We start from the raw sequence: 22,068 nt of genomic DNA, 5'->3' as shown, positions 1-22,068 counted from the left end.
CTATCTACTCATCAGAAATCAAACGCATCATCAATATCATCATCGATATCATGTAACGCCCAATGTTAGTCCTATAGGCCAAAGTTGAGCAATCTGAAAGCGGAAAGTGGTAATGAGCATTGCCCAAATCCACCTAGCACTAGTCACATTCTTTTCACGTCTAAGTATTTGATAGGTGTAAGGTTCCCCTTTTTCCCAACCACCAGAGCCCTAGCTTTACTGTCTACGTCTGGCCTGTGGTCTTACCTGCTCTTGCTGGGGGGCAGCTGTCTGCTGGGCCGCCTCATGGACTGGCTGGGCTGGACCTTCATGGAGGAACGGGGCGAGGAGCGGGCAAAGTGCTCGGGGGCCGGGGGCTTCTTGGGGATTTTCTTGACCAGACGTCCCACCCACTTCTGTTGTTCCTCCTGAGACACGGCCAGCAGCAGCAGGTTCTTGGCCGTGGACACGTCATAGTTCACTGCAGTGGGACAAAGGGAAGGGTTTGTATTGTGTTTAATAACTGTGTTTAATAACTGCGAATAACTGTGCAAACAAACATAAAAAACAGCGGTGCACACCTCAACCCCCTGAACATCCCTTGATATGTCCCTGACAATGTCTTTATATGCCTCTACGTAACCCTGCTCTGCTATAAGCAACGACACCACACCCCCCACACCCCTACCTCTGCAGGGTGCGATGATCTCCTCCTTCTTGTCCATGTGGTCCTTGTGGCACTTGATGTGGCAGCGCCTGCACTCCAGGGCGGGCGGAGGCTTAAACATGTTCCACAGGGGCTTGGTGCACGCCTCACAGTTGGTGGGGAAGTGGTAGAGCGTAGGGATGAACTCGTGGCCCTTGTGGCAGATGTAGCTGGACTTCTCTCCACTGGCCAGCTCCACTGGGAACTCTGGCTCCTTCTTACACTCTCCCTCATTGGCATACAGAATCTGAGGAGAGTAGGAAAAGGTCATCATGGTAATTGTCAATCATCATCATCAGTATGAACCAGCCCCATCACATTAATCATTAAATAAATGCATGAACAAAGAGCCATAACAATCAAGGGACCTGGAATATCCTGGGGATCTCTTTGGCATCAGCACGGTAAACGTCTGTTTGAGTGACAGGCCGCACATGGAAGAGTTTACTGAAAAGACAAGAAAAGGAAGAGAACAAAAATATTTTGATGTTGAAGGTAAAAAAAATATTAACTACAGTTATTGAATTAAATTTTATATGAAGGAATGAAATTGTATTTTTGTGTCAAATCGCCAGTTGGCAACCCATCCCTTGTGGGATTAATTGATACAAACAAACATTACAGTAATTCACTGTGATAAATCAGTGATAATTTTTCTTCTGGTGTTCTCTGCCGTGCATAAAGAGTGAAACAATTAAATATAAAAATCAATACATAATAGTAAATAAGGTTATCCAAACAATAATTATATCCTTTGAGCAGTAAAAAATATACATACATGTACAGTACCAGTCAAAAGTTTGGACACACCTACTCATTCAAGGGTTCTTCTTTATTTGTACTGTTTTCTACATTGTAGAATAATAGTGACGTGCTATCGACTCTCTCTCTACCGCACCTGCTGTCTTTAACTCTGAATGATCGGCTATGAAAAGCCAACTGACATTTACTCCTGAGGTGCTGACCTGTTGCACCCTCTACAACCACTGTGATTATTATTATTTGACCCTGCTGGTCATCTATGAACGTTTGAACATCTTGGCCATGTTCTGTTATAATCTCCACCCGGCACAGCCAGAAGAGGACCGGCCACCCCTCAGAGCCTGGTTCGTCTCTAGGTTTCTTCCTAGGTTCCTGCCGTTCTAGGGAGTTTTTCCTAGCCACCGTGCTTCTACATCTGCATTTGCTGTTTGGGGTTTTAAGCTGGGTTTCTGTATAGCATTTTGTGACATCGGCTGATGTAAAAAGGGTTTATAAATACATTTGATTGATTGATTGATTGAGAAGACATCAAAACGATGAAATAACACATATGGAAACATGTAGTAACCAAAAAAGTGTTAAACAAATCAAAATATATTTTATATTTGAGATTCTTCAAAGTAGCCACCCTTTGCCTTGATGACAGCTTCGCACAACTTGTTTAACACTTTTTTGGTTACTACATGATTCCATATGTGTTATTTCATTGTACAAATAAAGAAAAACCCTTGAATGAGTAGGTGTGTCCAAACTTTTGACTGGTACTGTACATACATACACACTGTGTGATATATACACACACACACACACACACACACACACACACACACACACACACACACACACACACACACACACACACACACACACACACAATACATAATACATAATTAAAGAAAAATGAAACGGAATGCATTTGAACCCAGTCTGGCACAAAGTGAAGATTCATGTCGGAGACAAGCCTATAGACAATCTATATACAGTACACACGTGCCATTTACCACATAGAAGCAAAATATTTTTCTAATTTAATTATAGGTAGCCATTTTTCTTTTATTCCAGGCTTTATCTAAATATTCCGCAAACGGACACAAAAACATTTCAGTTTCTCTTCATCGCTCAGCCACATAATGCCAGGGTCTATCTGGTGTAAGAGCAAGCGTATCTGTATTAGCATGATGATTTGAATTGAAGTAAGAGGAGCAGGTAGATAGTCGTTACTCACTCAATATCCAGCACCATGTAGGGGTTGGATAGCTCTTTGTCCTGTTCGCTGTTATAGAACAGAATCTTCTTGCTGCTCACAACCACATACTAAAAAGAGACAAGAAACAATACTTTTAACTGTAGCACATCCACAATATTAACTACAGAATGTTTGATCAGTAAAGCCAGGTTGTAAATCTTATCTTCACCTTTCTCTCCCATCCAAACTTCTTGGTGTTGTTCCTCACAGGCAGCGAGAGCCATCCCGCTAGTCTCATTTCTAAGAGAGTGAAAGAGGGGTGAAACATTAAAACAGCAGGTCAATGTTGTGGTAGATCTGCATGCTTCACAGTTCGTACATATTCCCAGGAAACATAGCATTTTCTATTTCAACGCAAAAAATCATGTAAACAGTAGATTAATCAAATGATCGCAGCACTCTGCACACATTATGGACAGACTCAACAACAAAACAAGGTTAAATGGTTTATGTTTCAGCTCCAGAGAGGTTTCCCTTCATGATGGACAATATATCGATCAAATAAATCAATAAATGTATAAATCATCAGAGTAATCAGTAGCCTATTATAGTGAGTACTGGCAACTGGACAACACAAGTCAAAAACAATCAGATGCCAAAGACAAAAGGAAAGATAGGTGGCACTCCAGGACAAGACAGAGCAAGTCACCAAAAATAACCAAAAGTCAATATAAACATACATAAGAGGTACAAGGCTGTGAACAGGACTGCTTGTACATTGTGTTTGAATGCACATAAACGGGTCCTCCTTACCTGTGTAGGCGTCATCCGCGTCAAAGTCTGGTCCACTGCTGAGGCTGGCTGATTCTAGGGAGGAGACGTTGGCGGAGCTGAGGAGGTTATGTAGCTGCTCTATGTCACTGTCCTTACTGTCCAGGGCCATCTGCAGCTCGATGCGTACCTGACTCTCATCTGCTATTTGCTATTTGACACAAACAGGAGGAAAGGAAACATACATTTGAAATGTCTGTATATTCTTAGTTTGAGCCCCCTGTTAACTTTGTTGGTCTCTCTTGGTGTGACTGACCACCTGCATGGCGTTAATCTCCCTCTGGTAATTCATGATAATGCTGTACAGGTGGTTGTGTGATGGTTAGTATTAGGTTGTGTTATGGTTGGACTGACCGCCTGCATGTCGTTGATCTCTCTTTGGTACTTGATGATGGTGGAGTTGAGTTTCTCCTTCTCTGACCTCAGCTCCAGCTGCAACTTCCTGTTCTCCTTCTCCTTCCTGCGCACATCAGTGTCGTTGCCGCGCCGACTGCCTGCTGCACGTACCTCCTTCCTGTTCATGATCTCCGCCAGCTTGTTCACAGCCTGAGAAACACACAAGACAAGAAATAGTCATGATGAGCATCTAAAACAATAGACAAAGGCAAGTGTCTTCAACACGATTTCCTTGCTACGCAACATTGTAAAGCTAGAAGAAATGACATTAAATCAGCCTGCCTGGGTCTTCAGTGTTCTCTCTGACTGGAGCTGCTTCTCAAACGTGAGCTTCATCTGGCTCATCTGCTGCTCATCATCCTTGGACGTCTGCAGCTCTGACCACATCCCAAATAGAAGAATAGAATGTTACAATCTAATGTTGAACAGAAATAGATATTATCTTTTTTATCAACCACACAGGCTGGAGGCAGACACTTACCTTCAAGTGTCTCCTTGAGTTTGTTGTTGAGCTCCTCTTTCTCATTGGCTAAGTTGGCCACATCGCTAGTGAGGGTTCGGTTGGCCTCCTCCAGCTGGGCAGGAAAGAGCAGACAAAAAGTGAGACCAATGCAATTTGATAGTATTCAGCTGCAGCAAGCATTCTCAAGGCCCAGCAGGTGTCACCTCAGAGTCAGACTCACAGATCTATTGGTTACAATAGTCGATTCCGTTGTTGTTCACTCCTGGACCTGGCTATAGTCCCAGCCCAGTACAAGCACACAAGAAAACCTGATTAAGCGTATCAAGTTCTTGATGATTATCCGATCAGTTGAATTCTGTGTTTTCGAAAGCACTAAGCTAGGACAAAAGCTCACGCCCAATGCAGCCCACCACGGCCCTCCAGAAACAGAAAAACCAGGGCTGACTCACCGAGCCAATGGTAATGTCCTTCTCGACCAGCTCCTGCTTGTGCCGAGCCATCATCTCCTTGAGCTCCAGCTCCTTCATGATTTTCTCCTTCTCCAGGTCGGAGTACTGCTCCTCAGCGATGGAGCGAGCCAGCTGCTCCGAGTCCGCCTTGGTCAGCGTGATCTCCAGCTGCGCCGCCAGGGAGTCCCTGAGTGGTCACAGGTCAAGCATGTCTTCATAATGTTTTATAATGTAGCATTGAACATGGGTTTTGGTTGTGTTCTTTCTTGTGTTGTTTGTGTAAATAAATCAATAACAATGTATATTACAAGAACTCCGTAAGGAGGAAGAAAGCTTGAACCAGACCCTAAAGAAACCCATCCTCTTCTGGATCTCTGGGCAGATGTTTATAAGGTCAGCAGGACTGGAGTTGTACAATAGAGTGTCAGTAAACAGTGCAGGGCCAGGCCATTTCCTTGTACTCACCTCTCCTCTTGTAACTCCTGAAGGGATTGCTGCATGTCCTTGTAGAGCTTGCTCTTCTCTTCGCATTCCTCCTTCAACTCCCGCACCTGGGTCTTATACAGCGTCTGGGCAACACAAAAAGATGATCAATCACAAATTCAATGCAATAATGTATACACAGGGTGCAAGTTATCTCAAGTTAGGATTCCTCTCAAAGACAATCAAATTAAGTGTTGCAGCAGACTTACCGAAAAATACTGCTCAGCCTCTAGCTGGTCCTGAAGTTCCTTCATTTGGCCGTCCGAGTCCTGCCTTTCCCTGTGGACACAAACACAAATGAATCCTTTCAGTTTATTGTTTTATTGTGTTGACACTTTCTCTCAGCGTTATTACTTGCTAAAAATTCAAAGGTAAAATATTAAAAAAGGAGAAAAAAAAGAGTCTGAATGTTGACTGACTTGCGTAGCTCCTGGTTTTGTTTCTCCAGGCTACGTCTGATTTCCAGCAGGTGGTTAGCCTCCTGTTTCAGCTGCTTCTCAGAGGTCCTCAGGGTGTTGAGCTGCTGGTTCTGGGCCTTCAGGTCATTCTGGGTCAGACTGCGCTTCTGGGTCTCCTGCTCGATCTTCAAAGTCAGGTTCTTCACCTCCTCGGTGAGCCTCTCCTTGTGCCTGCGGAGCTCATCCAGTTTCTGTAGGGACTGCTTGTAGTCACAATCCAGCATGCTGCTGTGTTTCTCCAGCTCCAACATCCTGTTCTCCACACGCAGCTTGGACGCCCTCTCCTCCTGCAGCTTCTGCTCCATGTCTGGGGGAAGGGGAAAGAGGGAGAAGAATGATTTATTGAATTGGATTTGACCCTGCTGACCACAGTCTAATTTCTTTACCGAAGACGGATTCCTGTCCTTTGTCATACCTGATAACTCAGGAAGGGCCTTACCCTTCATGGCCTCAGACTTGGCACCCTCGATCGACTCAATCTTGCTCTTGTCTGCGAGCCGTGCCTTGGTGGCTTTGTGCGACGCCTCCTCCTGCTCCAGCCCCTGCTGCAACACCTTCAGCTTGTACGTCATGTCTATCTCCTTGCTGCTCTTCTCCTACGAGAGAGTAGAAGAGAGAGAGAATGTTAGAAAGTGAGAGTGCATAAAATAGAGAGGGTAAGAACATAAGAAAGTGTGGAAGTTTACCTTCTCCAGGTCGGTAAGTTTCTCCTGTAGTAGTCTCTTCTCTGTCTCTGCTTTGGATAGGGCTTGTCTCACCTGCCGAACCTCATCCTCCAGCCCTGAGATTCGCCCTACAGAGACAGAGAAATGTCACAAAAGGCTAAATCATACTGTGAATAAATACGCACAGTCTCTCCCACACAAACAAAATCCCCACTAACCCTGCATGTCTGCGATGGTCTCTGAACCCTGGCTGTGCTCTCTCCTCTCAGCCTCCAGTGCTGCCTGCAGCCCGATACACTCCTTCTCCAGAGTGAGCTTGGAGCGCTCCAGCAGGCAGCACTTGTCCTGCAGCTCTCTGCCCCCGGCCTCCAGAGCCTGCAGCTGCTTGCCTGCCTCCGTTTGGGCCTTCCTCAGCCGCGTAGCCGCCTCCTGCTCCGCACGCAATAGAGCATTGGCCTCGTCCAGCTGGATAACAAATCACTTAGTCACACTTTGTAATGTGCATTCAAATCACGTGCATTCCAATCACAAATGTAAACACATGCACATAAACACACAGGCAAGTTATTTTATACCCTAAAAAACCACACCTGTCTTTGTAAGTGAATGTTCTTCTCGTTGGATATGTGCGAGTTCTGATTTCTTTTCTTCATATCGTCCAGCTGGTCTCGGAGGCTGTTGACTGCAGATCACATCACAAGTTAGATATGAAAGTATACTGTGTGTGTGTGTGTGTGTGTGTGTGTGTGTGTGTGTGTGTGTGTTTGTGTTCAGCCAGCGGTCTCACCCTCGTTCTCCAGGCAGCGTTTCCGGTCGGCCTCGCTTTCGGCCTTGCGGTGGCTCTCCACAGTCTTGTGCTGCAGTAGAGCCTTCTCTCTCTCCAGCTGCCTCAGACTCGACTCCAGAGCCTTTCTGCTACTCGTCTGTCAATGCACCACCACAAAGGTCAGTGTTGGAAGTGCACAACTAATTATTTCTTGGTTGACATTTTTATCAGTTGTGTGCTATATTGCTACTGTAGCTCCAAAGTTCTCACCTCTTCATCAAGTTCTTTGGAGATTTTCTCTAGACGACTGGTGGAAGTTCTACAGGAAGAGAACATAGTGCATGTCACTATTCTCATCGCCCCATATCATAAAGAACATGACTAACTCACATAGCAAGTGAGTAATAGTAGTAGGTGTATTGTGTGTGTGTGTGTATGAGGCCAGGGCATGTCGTGTCTACCTGCACTTGTGCTCCAGCTCATCTTTGGTCTGCATCTCATTATTGAGCTGCTCTTCCAGCTGGTGCAGTTTCTTCTGTAGCTTGGCCGACTTGAGGAAGAGGGGAAGGGGGCGGCGCATCTGTTACAATATACTTCACCTGGATTCTGCTCTAAAACTAGAGCGTTTCATTTTACCACAATTTTACCTTTTTCCAAAGCCATAAACAAGTGAAATCAATTCAGAAGAGCTTTGATTAAAGAGAGAGAGAACACTTAACATCACAATATCCTGCAACAGATAAGAAATACATTTCATTTGCTCTGCAAAACAATTTCAGTCCGCACAGAAGTCAATGAGCTGACAGCTTTCACGGGATTAGCTTGTTGTTTAGCTACTGAAGCAAAGCCTCGTAAGTGTTTCAGTAGCGCTAAGAACTTGACAGATTATTATGCATAATTCTTGAGCCAAACAAAGGAATTATATTATTATGACCTGTTATGACATTGTTATTATAGTGTTGCGTTAGATTCATATGCACAAAATATAATTACATAACTTAGGTTACTTCTGTAACTCCGGTTCTCTGATATTATGAGTGAAATATCTCACGTGGGGGATTCGCTAGGATCACCTACTCTCGGAAGAACCTATGTAAAGCGTCTTTTGGAGACAGACCGGTAGAGGGGCGAATGAGGTGAGCCCCTCACCTTCCTTAAAAGGAGCCACTCTCCCAATTAATGAGATATGTCCCAAGAACAGTGTCCAATAGGTCAACTATTCTGTAGGAGAGGCAGTGTTTCCTATGGAAAAATATGTAGCAGAGGGGGACCCCGCACCACCAAAACAAGGGAGGAGAGGGACCACCCATTCAACCCTGTTTTGGGGGTCCGGGGACCCACCCTGGAGAATTTCCATGTACAGTGGGGCAAAAAAGTATTTAGTCAGCCACCAATTGTGCAAGTTCTCCCTCTTAAAAAGATGAGAAGCCTGTAATTTTCATCATAGGTACACTTTAACTATGACAGACAAAATGAGAAAAAAAAATCCAGAAAATCACATTGTAGGATTTTTAAATACTTTATTTGCAAATTATGGTGGAAAATAAGTATTTGGTCAATAACAAACAAGCAAGATTTCTGGCTCTCACAGACCTGTAACTTCTTCTTTAAGAGGCTCTTCTGTCCTCCACTCGTTACCTGTATTAATGGCACCTGTTTGAACTTGTTATCAGTATAAAAGACACCTGTCCACAACCTCAAACAGTCACACTCCAAACTCCACTATGGCCAAGACCAAAGAGCTGTCAAAGGACACCAGAAACAAAATTGTAGACCTGCACCAGGCTGGGAAGACTGAATCTGCAATAGGTAAGCAGCTTGGTTTGAAGAAATCAACTGTGGGAGCAATTATTAGGAAATGGAAGACATACAAGACCACTGATAATCTCCCTCGATCTGGGGCTCCACGCAAGATCTCACCCCGTGGGGTCAAAATGATCACAAGAACGGTGAGCAAAAATCCCAGAACCACACGGGGGGACCTAGTGAATGACCTGCAGAGAGCTGGGACCAAAGTAACAAAGCCTACCATCAGTAACACACTACGCCGCCAGGGACTCAAATCCTGCAGTGCCAGACGTGTCCCCCTGCTTAAGCTAGTACATGTCCAGGCCCGTCTGAAGTTTGCTAGAGAGCATTTGGATGATCCAGAAGAAGATTGGGAGAATGTCATATGGTCAGATGAAACCAAAATATAACTTTTTGGTAAAAACTCAACTCGTCGTGTTTGGAGGACAAAGAATGCTGAGTTGCATCCAAAGAACACCATACCTACTGTGAAGCATGGGGGTGGAAACATCATGCTTTGGGGCTGTTTTTCTGCAAAGGGACCAGGACGACTGATCCGTGTAAAGGAAAGAATGAATGGGGCCATGTATCATGAGATTTTGAGTGAAAACCTCCTTCCATCAGCAAGGGCATTGAAGATGAAACGTGGCTGGGTCTTTCAGCATGAAAATGATCCCAAACACACCGCCCGGGCAACGAAGGAGTGGCTTCGTAAGAAGCATTTCAAGGTCCTGGAGTGGCCTAGCCAGTCTCCAGATCTCAACCCCATAGAAAATCTTTGGAGGGAGTTGAAAGTCCGTGTTACCCAGCAACAGCCCCAAAACATCACTGCTCTAGAGGAGATCTGCATGGAGGAATGGGCCAAAATACCAGCAACAGTGTGTGAAAACCTTGTGAAGACTTACAGAAAACGTTTGACCTCTGTCATTGCCAACAAAGGGTATATAATAAAGTATTGAGATAAACTTTTGTTATTGACCAAATACTTATTTTCCACCATAATTTGCAAATAAATTCATAAAAAATCCTACAATGTGATTTTCTGGATTTTCTTTTCTCATTTTGTCTGTCATAGTTGAAGTGTACCTATGATGAAAATTACAGGCCTCTCTCATCTTTTTAAGTGGGAGAACTTGCACAATTGGTGGCTGACTAAATACTTTTTTGCCCCACTGTATAAAGGAAAGAAGATACATTCTGGTGATTTTTTAAAAGGACATTAAACTTCAAAATGAATGAATATACAATTACGCTGACACCATCTAAAACAGAATTTCCACCTCCAGAAATGAGCCTAATAACATACTGGTAAAATTATTAACATAATGGACCATGAATATAGCTTATGCATAGTTCATATGATCAGGTATGCTATTAGCAATAAGAATTATCACCTGTAGCCCAGCTGATGTAGCATAGTGGCTATAAATAAATAGGCTGAAGCATGGGGTTGCCTATCTGCATTTACCCTATAGGGCTAATCATTACAGATCCCAAATGTGATCTTTTAACTAGTTAGAATCATATTAATAAATGTTGTGTCCCCAAATAATTCTATAAACACAGTGAATATAATGTAGGCCTACCTGTTAGGGTAACTTGGGATAAACTGCCACCCGGGGTAACCCACCCTCTCCCCCAACACTTTCCCTGGTTGCCATTAATGTTGCTAAAATAAAAATGTAATCTGTCTCATCACAATTTTTTTGAATCACTCCGAAAAAATTATTATTGAGGTAGGGTGGTGTTTTCCCCCAAGTTACCCTAAAATTGACCTGTGTTACATGTATCCCCACTCTCCCCTATGCACTCACATGCTTAACCAAGCTGCTGCTGAAAAATAATAATCTGGATTTAAAATTGTGCAGTTGATGCATATTTAGGAGTTGAGAAACTAATAGGATTGGAAAGACAATTGCAAGGATTGTTGTGCTGCTTGTCAAAATGCAAGTTTCCCTCCCTATGGCACTTGTAACTTGAATGCGCCTCGAGAGGAATATTTCTCACACATAGAACACACAACAACAACTCGACTTGGTAAATAGATTCTACACCCAATTTTTCCAATGTTGTGTCAGCTCTTCTACACCAAACGGCGTGGTCACCGTCTTTTGGGATAGGGTGTCCCAGGGCCCTCATAGGGTTGTTGCTTCTACCAGACTGCAGCAAGTCAGTCTAAATAGATGCGGAAAGAGGGCTCTCTCTGGAGCAGCCAGCGCCATGACGTAAGACGTCAGGCAATATAGCCGTAGGAAGAAGGAAACAACTGCAGTGCAGTATTTCTAATCCTGGTCAGTAGGACAGCTACATAACTGGTATGTCTTGGCCCTGCTCCATGGAGAGGGTTGTTAAGAGCAAAGATATCTCTTCAGCTGTTCACTCCCGTAGGATGGAGAGGCAAAGCAAGCAGTGGCCCGGCTGCATGAACCAATCGCAGTAAAAAACTGGACGAAGAAAAGCCGAAGCTTTGTGGACTCGGGAGTACTAGATAGCAGTCTGGGGCTCTGATGCCTGGTGAGGGCGCCCCATCCCACTATTTTGACTGATCTCTAGCTCAATGGAGAGTGTTCTCCATAACAGAGCCAAGTCGCCTTTGCAATGTAGAGGGGAGAAAAACGCCCCTCAGAATCCTATAAAGGGCTGAGGGGGTTTCACAGTGAGGCCTGGAAAATGCCTCACACAATATGTAAAAAGGGCCACAGTGGATGTCGAAAGACAGAATGCCGTCCTGCTTCGTATGTCGGTGAGACCGGAGGGAGGGCTCACATGCTGACTTTACTGCCCCTGGCTGAAAATCCGAGAAGGGTTGTCGCAACGCAGCCCTGCCTTCCCACTGCTGCAAAACTTGGAGGGAAAAGAGCAGAAAACGTTAAACCCGAAAAAGGAGGGTAGGGCAGAGAGCCATAGGTCTTGCACACTATCCTTCTAAGCCGCCCTAGGTTGTCCAGCCCTTCTTATCTCCCTCAGGAAGGTTAGAGAGGTAAATCTTTGTTGCGGCTGCAGCGTAAGACTGCTTCCCTACAGGTTTGGCCTGGTTCAGGGGCCTAGCCGGAGTCTTGGCAGACTGCTGCGTCACCAGGGACCTCAGTCCCCCAAGGACAGCTTATTACCCCTTCCCAGCAGTGAGGCTGGGGCGATATACAGGAACCAACGGCTGCCACGTGCTTCGCATTTATTCTTGTGCATGTCACACTTCTGCCGCATGGTGGCAACAGTTAGCCCGAACAACTCCTTGAGTGTCACTGGGGCATCCAGTAGGTCTTTAGTAACACGGCGCGAGGGGCTGAGATGGTCAGCCAGTGACGGCTCCACTGCGGGAGGGTTGCCAAACTCGGATTCTTCTATATGTCCAGGCTCGGGGTACCCCTAGCAAGAATTTAGCTAGTTAGGGGTTTATCCCACTAGTTCTTAGCTTCCCTGAGGCAAACTGATCATGCGTGGAGCAGTTATTTTAAATCAACGCTGTATGAGACAGGAGTCCCTTAACGGACGCTGAGCTCCCACAGGAGACGGCCACTAAATGCGAGTCTGGCCGAGGGTTGTTTGCAGAGATGAAGGAGCCCAAACTCCAAAGGAGGAGGGGCAGTTACACTGCTCTCAGGGCCTGAGAGGGCAGGAAAACGGGGTCAGCCCCCATCTCCTGAGTTATCTCGAGGATATCCGTGAGATTAATTCCATCGTCATCCCCTAACTCGCCTTCCCCTGACACTACATCGTCAGACAGTGAAGGGAGGGAGTTGAGGCTATCTGTCGCTGTTGGCTTGGAGGAGAGAGGGGCTACCGATATAGAAGCACATTTAAAGCCTCTTCTTCAGACCTGCCCTTGTCAGCAGTTTGCAGTGCTCACAGGACTCAGGGTCGTCGAGCCTCTCATGGGGATGTTCCTTATTGATGCACAGAGGTTTGGAACCTTTCCTCACAATCATGGAACCACAAGCACAAGAACGTGGGGGTTCGAGTGCTGAGCTAGGCTCTTCCTGGGATGGGATAATAGTGGCCATTGTTTTTTTGGGCCCCTGTTCAACAGAGCCATAGTGGATGAGAAGATCCTTCCCACCATGGTCCAGGCTATAGCCCTCAATGCCAGCAGGGCTCTAAAATCCCTCACCCCCCTCTACCAGACATTGTATTCTGCCATAAAGGAACAAGGCTTGCTAGGGGGACAGCAAGATGCCGGTTGTAAGAGCAACGTGTATATGGTGTAGCCAAGATAGTTAGAAGCTTTGTGGCTAGCCAAAAATATCTTGTGTAAATGGTGTAATAAGCTAGTTAGCTGTTAGCCGCAAGGCTTCTAACTAGCAATAATGAGCAAAGTTGAACGCTATAGCCACGAGGCTAGTGTGGCATTAGCTAGAAGTAACCGGTGCTAGCTCAGTGCTAGTTGAAGGAAACCGTGCGGGGGCAAAGTTAGTCTTCTGCGACTGAAGGAGCCGTGAGGCTGAGACGGACGGTCTAGTTAACACAATGGGTGAACGTAGCTTAATCTAGATGAGAAAGGGGAGCTAGCAATGCTACCGTGTTGCAGGTACGGCGAGCTTCCCAAGTTAGCCTTGCAGAGTGGGCTAACAGAGTTTCAATAGCTAGCCGGGAAGCAAGCTACTAACAGAGACAGAAGTAGAAAAGTCATTTCTTCACAAAACGAAAACCTCTCGAGACCTACACTAGGCAGCGATATCCTTCACGGTTCACTTCTGAGCAGGCAAGCAGGAAAACAGGCATCCAGTCGATCTGAGCACTAGAGAGTAATGTTAATTCTCTTCTTGAGGAAGAGAAGCGAGAATAACCAGAGGTCGGGAGAGTGGCTCCTTTTAAGGAAGGTGAGGGGCTCACCTCATTCACCACTCTACCTGTGTCTCCAACAGATGCTTTTGATAGGTTCTTCTGAGAGTAGGTGATCCTTGCAAATCCGCCACATGTGATATCAAAACAAATAATTGAAAGAGAACTATAGGTATATGACAGGCAAGTAGGTACCCACCTCTCCTTTTAAGGCTGTTGAGTTCACGGTCACAACTGTAGAGTTATTCACACCGCTTAGTAACCTGGAGGAAACACATTGGTATTTGATGAAGAACTAACAGCTCACACACATACACACATTAATACACACTTTCAGAGTTTTTAACATAATCAAAGCTTGTGTGAAACTTAGACATCCACTATACATGAATTACTAAGTAAAAAAATACTGTCCATGATGAGGAAGGACTGTGATAGTAAGACATGAAGTCTGAAGACTTACTGGTCTTCCTTGAAGTATGTGAAGCCGACGAAAGGAAGCTGGTTTCCCACAAAAGCCTTAGGAGTAGGGAAGGTCTCCACGTCACCCTTGTCATCTTCTATCTCATCAAAGTTGCTAGTGTCAATGTCACTGCTCAACTCTGGAACCACAGGAGCCGCCGCTAAACAGTGGGAGGGAGAGTGGGAGGAGAGGTGGGAGGGAGAGTGGGAGGAGAGGTGGGAGGGAGAGTGGGAGGGAGAGTGGGAGGAGAGGTGGGAGGGAGAGTGGGAGGGAGAGGTGGGAGGGAGAGTGGGAGGGAGAGTGGGAGGAGAGGTGGGAGGAGAGTGGGAGGGAGAGTGGGAGGGAGAGTGGGAGGAGAGGTGGGAGGGAGAGTGGGAGGAGAGGTGGGAGGAGAGTGGGAGGAGAGGTGGGAGGGAGAATGGGAAGAGAGTTGGGAGGAGAGTTGGGAGGAGAGGTGGGAGGGAGAGAAAGAAGGAAATATTGATGTTAGGTAACCATATGTAATATGTTTTCTATTGTACCAGGATGATCTTATATGATCAAATAAATAAATAAAATGTACTTGGCTGTATGGCAGAGACACCTACTGTTTCTGATGCTGTCGAAGTTCCATTGGTCATTCTTGAAAAAGGGGTGTCGTTTGATCTCCTCCACCCCGTTGCGGCCCAGTCGCACCTCCCTAAAAACCAAATAAAGGGCCATAGACTTACAGTTGAAGTCGGAAGTTTACATTCACCTTAGCCAAATACATTTAAACTCAGTTTTTCACAATTCCTGACATTTAAACCTAGTAAACATTCCCTGTCTTAGTTCAGTTAGGATCACCACTTTATTTTAAGAATGTGAAATGTCAGAATAATAGTAGAGAGAATTATTTCTTTCAGCTTTTATTTCTTTCATCACATTCCCAATGGGTCAGAAGTTTACATACACTCAATTAGTATTTGGTAGCATTACCTTTAAATTGTTTAACTTGGATCAAACGTTTCGGGTAGCATTCCACAAGCTTCCCACAATAAGTTGGGTGAATTTTGGCCCATTCCTCCTGACAGAGCTGGTGTACAGTGAGGCAAAAAAGTATTTGATCCCCTGCTGATTTTGTACGTTTGCCCACTGACAAAGAAATGATCAGTCTATAATTTTAATGGTAGGTTTATTTGAACAGTGAGAGACAGAATAACAACAAAAATATCCAGAAAAACGCATGTCAAAAATGTTATAAATTGATTTGCATTTTAATGAGGGAAATAAGTATTTGACCCCCTCTCAATCAGAAAGATTTCTGGCTCCCAGGTGTCTTTCATACAGGTAACGAGCTGAGATTAGGAGCACACTCTTAAAGGGAGTGCTCCTAATCTCAGTTTCTTACCTGTATAAAAGACACCTGTCCACAGAAGCAATCAATCAATCAGATTCCACCATGGCCAAGACCAAAGAGCTCTCCAAGGATGTCAGGGACAAGATTGTAGATCTACACAAGGCTGGAATGGGCTACAAGACCATTGCCAATTAGCTTGGTGAGAAGGTGACAACAGTTGGTGCGATTATTCGCAAATGGAAGAAACACAAAAGAACTGTCAATCTCCCTCGGCCTGGGGCTCCATGTAAGATCTCACCTCGTGGAGTTGCAATGATCATGAGAACAGTGAGGAATCAGCCCAGAACTACACAGGAGGATCTTGTCAATGATCTCAAGGCAGCTGGGACCATAGTCACCAAGAAAACAATTGGTAACACACTACGCCGTGAAGGACTGAAATCCTGCAGCGCCCGCAAGGTCCCCCTGCTCAAGAAAGCACATATACATGCCCGTCTGAAGTTTGCCAATGAACATCTGAATGATTCAGAGGACAACTGGGGGAACGTGTTGTGGTCAGATGAGACCAAAATTGAGTTCTTTGGCATCAACTCAACTTGCCGTGTTTGGAGGAGGAGGAATGCTGCCTATGACCCCAAGAAACCATCCCCACCGTCAAACATGGAGGTGGAAACATTATGCTTTGGGGGTGTTTTTCTGCTAAGGGGACAGGACAACTTCACCGCATCAAAGGGACGATGGACGGTGCCATGTACCGTCAAATCTTGGGTGAAAACCTCCTTCCCTCAGCCAGGGTATTGAAAATGGGTCGTGGATGGGTATTCCAGCATGACAATGACCCAAAACACACGGCCAAGGCAACAAAGGAGTGGCTCAAGAAAAAGCACATTAAGGTCCTGGAGTGGCCTAGCCAGTCTCCAGACCTTAATCCCATAGAAAATCTGTGGAGGGAGCTGAAGGTTCGAGTTGCCAAACGTCAGCCTCGAAACCTTAATGACTTGAAGAAGATCTGCAAAGAGGAGTGGGACAAAATCCCTCCTGAGATGTGTGCAAACCTGGTGGCCAACTACAAGAAACATCTGACCTCTGTGATTGCCAACAAGGGTTTTGCCACCAAGTACTAAGTCATGTTTTGCAGAGGGGTCAAATACTTATTTCCCTCATTAAAATGCAAATCAATTTATAACATTTTTGACATGCGTTTTTCTGGATTTTTTTGTTGATATTCTGTCTCTCACTGTTCAAATAAACCTACCATTAAAATTACAGACTGATCATTTCATTGTCAGTGGGCAAACGAACAAAATCAGCAGGGGATCAAATACTTTTTTCCCTCACTGTAACTGAGTCAGGTTTGTAGGCCTCCTTGCTCGCATACGCTTTTTCAGTTCTACCCACAGATTTTCTATAGGATTGAGGTCAGGGCTCTGTGATGGCCACTCCAATACCTTGACTTTGTTGGCCTTGAGCCATTTTGCCACAACTTTGGAAGAATGCTTGGTGTCATTGTCCATTTGGAAGACCCATTTCTGACCAAGCTTTAACTTCCTGACTGATGTCTTGAGATGTTTCTTCAATATATCCACATAATTTTCTTTCCTTATGATGCCATCTATTTTGTGAAGTGCACCAGTCCCTCCTGCAGCAAAGCACCCCCACAACATGATGCTGCCACCCCTGTGCTTCACAATTGGGATGGTGTTCTTCGGGTTGCAAGCGTTCCCCTTTTTCCTCCAAACAAAACGATGGTCATTATGACCAAACAGTTCTATTTTTGTGTCATCAGAGCAGAGGACATTTCTCCAAAAAGTATGATCTTTGTCCCCATGTGCAGATGCAAACCACAGTCTGGCTTTTTCATGGCGGTTTTGGAGCAGTGGCTTCTTCCTTGCTGAGCGGCCTTTCAGGTTATGTCGATATAGGACTCGTTTTACTGTGGATGTAGATACTTTTGTAACTGTTTCCTCCAGCATCTTCACAAGGTCCTTTGCTGTTGTTCTGGGATTGATTTGCACTTTTCGCACCAAAGTACGTTCATCTCTAGGAGACAGAAAGCGTCTCCTTCCTGAGCGGTATGACGGCTGCGTGGTTCCATGTTGTTTATACTTGAGTACTATTGTTTGTACAGATGAACGTAGGTACCTTCAGGCGTTTGGAAATTGCTCCCAGGGATGAACCAGACCCGTGGAGGTCTACAATTTGTTTTCTGAGGCCTTGGCAGATTTCTTTTGATTTTCCTATGATGTCAAGCAAAGAGGCACTGAGTTTGAAGGTAGGCCTTGAAATACATCCACAGGTACACCTCCAATTGACTCAAATGATGTCAATTAGCCTATCAGAAGCTTCTAAAGTCAAGACATAATTTTCTGGAATTTTCCAAGCTGTTTAAAAGCACAGTCAACTTAGTGTATGTAAACTTCTGACCCACTGGAATTGTGATACAGTGAAATAATCTGTCTGTAAACAATTGTTGGAAAAATGACTTGTGTCATGCACAAAGTAGATGTCCTAACGAACTTGCCAAAACTATAGATTGTTAACAAGAAATGTGTGGAGTGGTTGAAAAACGAGTTTTAATGACTCCAACCTAAGTGTATGTAAACTTCCGACTTCAACTGTATGTTAGCGGTCAGGGAGAAAGCTGGGATAGTTCCGTCTGAAAATAGTCTGGATATCGGTCAGACTACTACAAAAATTACTTTGCAAACTGTAACTTGAAGTTTAAATCTGTAACTGTGGTTAATATTCTTAACATCATTGTTACCTGTCTGTCAGGAAGGCACAGATGAGGTTTTTGGCGTCTTTGGAGATCTCTACATCATCTGGAAAGTTGAGGGAATTCTTGTGATCCATGATCTTGCTGTATGTTCCAACAAGGGAGTCGGCATAGAATGGTGTGTCACCTAATGGGAACATAGCACAGAAATAAGTACACTATGTTTACTTATAAGCAATTTGCTTACAAGTTCTCCAATATATTTTTATAGGCAGACTTGATATATCTTCAGTTAGTGTAAACTAAGATTCTGAGTCATTATTTTTAGACAAACAAAGACCAGGAACATAAACACCAAGGAGTTAGACAACCCCAACTCACCGACTAGCATCTCGAAGATGAAGACCCCTACAGACCACCAGTCACACTCCCGTCCGTAGTAACCATCTCCACCCTGCGACTTTAGAACCTCAGGAGAGATGTAGTCTGGAGTGCCAACCGCTGTGTCACAGTGCACCATCCCAGTCTGTAACCAGTCAATCCTTCAGTTAGACACATTTTCTCAAGCAAACCAAGTATGAATCATCAAGTATATACAGTTAAGTTTTAATGAGCGCTTATCAAATAAGTGTTAAGTTAAAGCACAGCTAGACACAAGCTATTCCGCTGGAAGTATTGTGAGTAATGCTCTCTTTAGCACACTGCACAGCTGGAACAAGTGGAAAATGTGGTCCTCACAGAGTCCATCTTCATGCAGGTTCCGAAGTCGGCCAGTTTGAGGTGTCCGTGGCGGTCCAGGAGCATGTTGTCAGGCTTGACGTCGCGGTGGATGAAACCCAGGGAGTGGATGGCATCCAGTGCCATGACCACCTCGGCCGTGTAGAACCGGGCCCACTTCTCAGGCATATCGTAGGTACTGGTGAGGTTCACCAGGTCCCCTCCAGGCATGTACTCCATCACCATGTAAAGGTAACGGTCGTCTTGGAAGGCACAGCACAACTAGACACAGACCGGAAAGCAAAGACAATTCAAGTTACAGGGTTATCTTCCATCACACTATTTTGGTTTGATATTGTTTGTGCAGATCGTTTTAAAATCTGTTTTTGTCCTGTCTTGTTATACAATATATTATACACTCAGTGGCCAGTTTATTAAGTACACCAACTCGTTCACGAAAATGGTTTGCTCCTACAGACAGTGAGTTACGTGGCCGTGGCTTGCTATATAAGTTGGCAGACAGGCAACAAGACATTAAGTTACTGTTCGATTTAACCTTAGAATGGGCAAAACGAGTGACTTAAGCGACTGAGCGTGGCCAGGTGCGCCGGTTCCAGTATCTCAGAAACAGCTGGCCTCCTGGGCATTTCACACACAACAATATCTAGGGTTTACCGAGAATGGTGCGACAAACAAAAAACATCATGTCAGCGGCAGTCCTGTGGGTGAAAACAGCTAGTTGATGAGAGGTCTCAGAACAACAGTGGTGTGCAGAACGGCATCTCGGAACGCACAACTCATCGGTCCTTGTCATGGATGGGCTATTGCAGCAGACAAAAGCACGGGGTTCCACTCCTATCAGCTAAAAACAAGAAGAAGCGGTTCCAGTGGGAACGCAATCACCAACACTGGACAACTGAGGAGTGGAAAAACATTGCCTGGTCCGACGAATCCCGGTTGAGTATATAGGTGTGTGTGTGTGTGTGTGTGTGTCAGGTCTTACTTGTACAACCCAGGGACTGTTGGCGAAGGCCATAATATCCCTCTCCTCCCAGAAAAAGGCTGAGTCTGAGCGTTTTATCATCTCAAACTTGCTCAGCAGCTTCATGGCGTACACTTTCTGAGAGGCTTTGTGTCGAACCTGGGGGAAACAAAGGAATTAAAGAGACAGAAAGAGAGATGGAAAAAGACACAAAGGGAGAGTCAGAACTAAGTGTTGTACGCAATACGCAGATGCTTCACATCTTGATGAAATACAAAAATAAATACATCTCACCAGCTGAACCTCCCCAAACGCCCCTCTGCCGATCACCTTCACCCTGTCAAAGTCCTCAGACTTCATCTGAAAGTCCCGTAGGTGCCCCATCACCTTCTCATCTGCATGGAGAAGAGAGGAGTCAGCCATCCACACACACATTCACACATATATCTTTACTATTACCAAACATACTTACATCTGTTTAAAAAGGTTTCTACATTTTTGTTTTTCCGTAGGGCAGGGTAGTCTAGATCTAGAACGAAGGCATTGATAGAATCCTGAAATAGAGAAAGAAGAAAACTCATTAATTGGAAAAGATAAACCAACATAACATGCAATCAAGCAAAGTGAATGTGGGAGCGTTATTTTTGGGGTGTAACTAAACTTTTTACCCAAAACAATGACATTTAAGTGCCACAAAAATTGGGTATAACATGTGTTCATTTCAATTAATTTAATTCAGGAATTGGGCATAAAATGTGATCTAATAAAAATTCCATAACATTGAAGTGGAATTGACATAACTCATAACAAGCATAAAACACAGAGGGCAGTGGATTTGACAGTGGTCATTCTCTGACACCAACAGATATTTGTATGAAGATGTGTCAAGAATAACATTACAACAATTATAACATTCATCTTCATATGTGCCAAGAAAAACATTACAACAGACCTTCCTAGAACCTTTCAGATCCTACATTTGAAGTCGGAAGTTTACATACACCTTAGCCAAATACATTTAAACTCAGTTTCTCACAATTCCTGACATTTAATAGTAAAAATAGTAAAAATTCCCTGTCTTTGGTCAGTTAGGATCACCACTTTATTTTAAGAATGTGAAATGTCAGAATTATAGTAGAGAATGATTTAATTCAGCTTTTATTTCTTTCATCACATTCCCAGTGGGTCAGTAGTTTACATACACTCAATTAGTATTTGGTAGCATTGCCTTTAAATTGTTTAACTTGGGTCAAACGTTTCGGGTAGCCTTCCACAAGCTTTGTGATGGCCACTCCAATACCTTGACTTTGTTGTTCTTGAGCCATTTTGCCACAACTTTGGAAGAATGCTTGGTGTCATTGTGCATTTGGAAGACCCATTTCCGACCAAGCTTTAACTTCCTGACTGATGTCTTGAGATGTTGCTTCAATATATCCACATCATTTTCCATCCTCATGATTCCATCGATTTTATGAAGTGCACCAGTCCCTCCTGCAGCAAAGCACCCCCACAACATGATGCTGCCACCCCTGTGCTTCACGGTTGGGATGGTGTTCTTCAGCTTGCAAGCGTTCCCCTTTTACCTCTAAACATAATGATGGTCATTATGGCCAAACAGTTCTATTTTTGTTTCATCAGACCAGAGGACATTTCTCCAAAAAGTACGATCTTTGTCCCCATGCGCAGTTGCAAACCGCAGTCTGGCTTTTAATGGCGGTTTTGGAGCAGTGGCTTCTTCCTTGCTGAGCGACCTTTCAGGTTATGTCGATATAGGACTCGTTTTACTGTGGATATAGATACTTTTGTAACTGTTTCCTCCAGCATCTTCACAAGGTCCTTTGCTGTTGTTCTGAGATTGATTTGCACTTTTCGCACCAAAGTACATTCATCTCTAGGAGACAGAAAGCATCTCCTTCCTGAGCGGTATGACGGCTGCGTGATCCCATGTTGTTTATACTTGCGTACTATTGTTTGTAAAGATGAACGTGGTACCTTCAGGCGTTTGGAAATTGCTCCCATGGATGAACCAGACTTGTGGAGGTCTACAATTTGTTTTCTGAGGTCTTGGCTGATTTCTTTTGATTTTCCCATGATGTCAAGCAAAGAGGCACTGAGTTTGAAGGTAGGCCTTGAAATACATCCACAGGTACACCTCCAATTG

General features: G+C 44.5%; 1 protein-coding gene across 4 annotated transcripts in view; it reads right to left on the bottom strand.

The window, feature by feature from the left end:
- Positions 1 to 22,068, bottom strand: part of LOC139553425 (rho-associated protein kinase 2-like) — a 44,450-nt gene that overhangs the window by 2,197 nt on the left and 20,185 nt on the right. For 3 of the 4 annotated variants that reach the window (XM_071365726.1, XM_071365728.1, XM_071365729.1), the window contains exons 2-30: positions 20,380 to 20,461; positions 20,202 to 20,302; positions 19,929 to 20,066; positions 18,947 to 19,207; positions 18,590 to 18,734; positions 18,257 to 18,395; positions 14,762 to 14,853; positions 14,175 to 14,334; positions 13,911 to 13,974; positions 7,606 to 7,694; positions 7,415 to 7,463; positions 7,166 to 7,301; positions 6,969 to 7,060; positions 6,597 to 6,843; positions 6,400 to 6,506; positions 6,129 to 6,309; positions 5,675 to 6,020; positions 5,465 to 5,534; positions 5,238 to 5,341; positions 4,773 to 4,959; positions 4,342 to 4,435; positions 4,143 to 4,237; positions 3,819 to 4,010; positions 3,447 to 3,615; positions 2,863 to 2,933; positions 2,673 to 2,761; positions 1,054 to 1,132; positions 668 to 932; positions 247 to 460 (exon numbers count right to left, since the gene is read on the bottom strand). In XM_071365726.1, the coding sequence (XP_071221827.1) occupies positions 247 to 460; positions 668 to 932; positions 1,054 to 1,132; positions 2,673 to 2,761; positions 2,863 to 2,933; positions 3,447 to 3,615; positions 3,819 to 4,010; positions 4,143 to 4,237; positions 4,342 to 4,435; positions 4,773 to 4,959; positions 5,238 to 5,341; positions 5,465 to 5,534; positions 5,675 to 6,020; positions 6,129 to 6,309; positions 6,400 to 6,506; positions 6,597 to 6,843; positions 6,969 to 7,060; positions 7,166 to 7,301; positions 7,415 to 7,463; positions 7,606 to 7,694; positions 13,911 to 13,974; positions 14,175 to 14,334; positions 14,762 to 14,853; positions 18,257 to 18,395; positions 18,590 to 18,734; positions 18,947 to 19,207; positions 19,929 to 20,066; positions 20,202 to 20,302; positions 20,380 to 20,461 (4,058 nt within the window). The remainder of the gene's footprint in view (positions 1 to 246; positions 461 to 667; positions 933 to 1,053; positions 1,133 to 2,672; positions 2,762 to 2,862; positions 2,934 to 3,446; positions 3,616 to 3,818; positions 4,011 to 4,142; positions 4,238 to 4,341; positions 4,436 to 4,772; positions 4,960 to 5,237; positions 5,342 to 5,464; positions 5,535 to 5,674; positions 6,021 to 6,128; positions 6,310 to 6,399; positions 6,507 to 6,596; positions 6,844 to 6,968; positions 7,061 to 7,165; positions 7,302 to 7,414; positions 7,464 to 7,605; positions 7,695 to 13,910; positions 13,975 to 14,174; positions 14,335 to 14,761; positions 14,854 to 18,256; positions 18,396 to 18,589; positions 18,735 to 18,946; positions 19,208 to 19,928; positions 20,067 to 20,201; positions 20,303 to 20,379; positions 20,462 to 22,068) is intronic. The other variant, XM_071365727.1, reaches the window with a different exon arrangement.

Source organism: Salvelinus alpinus, chromosome 25 (genome assembly GCF_045679555.1).
Source record: "Salvelinus alpinus chromosome 25, SLU_Salpinus.1, whole genome shotgun sequence".
Lineage (NCBI taxonomy): Eukaryota > Metazoa > Chordata > Actinopteri > Salmoniformes > Salmonidae > Salvelinus > Salvelinus alpinus.
This window is presented reverse-complemented; position numbering and strand designations above follow the sequence as displayed.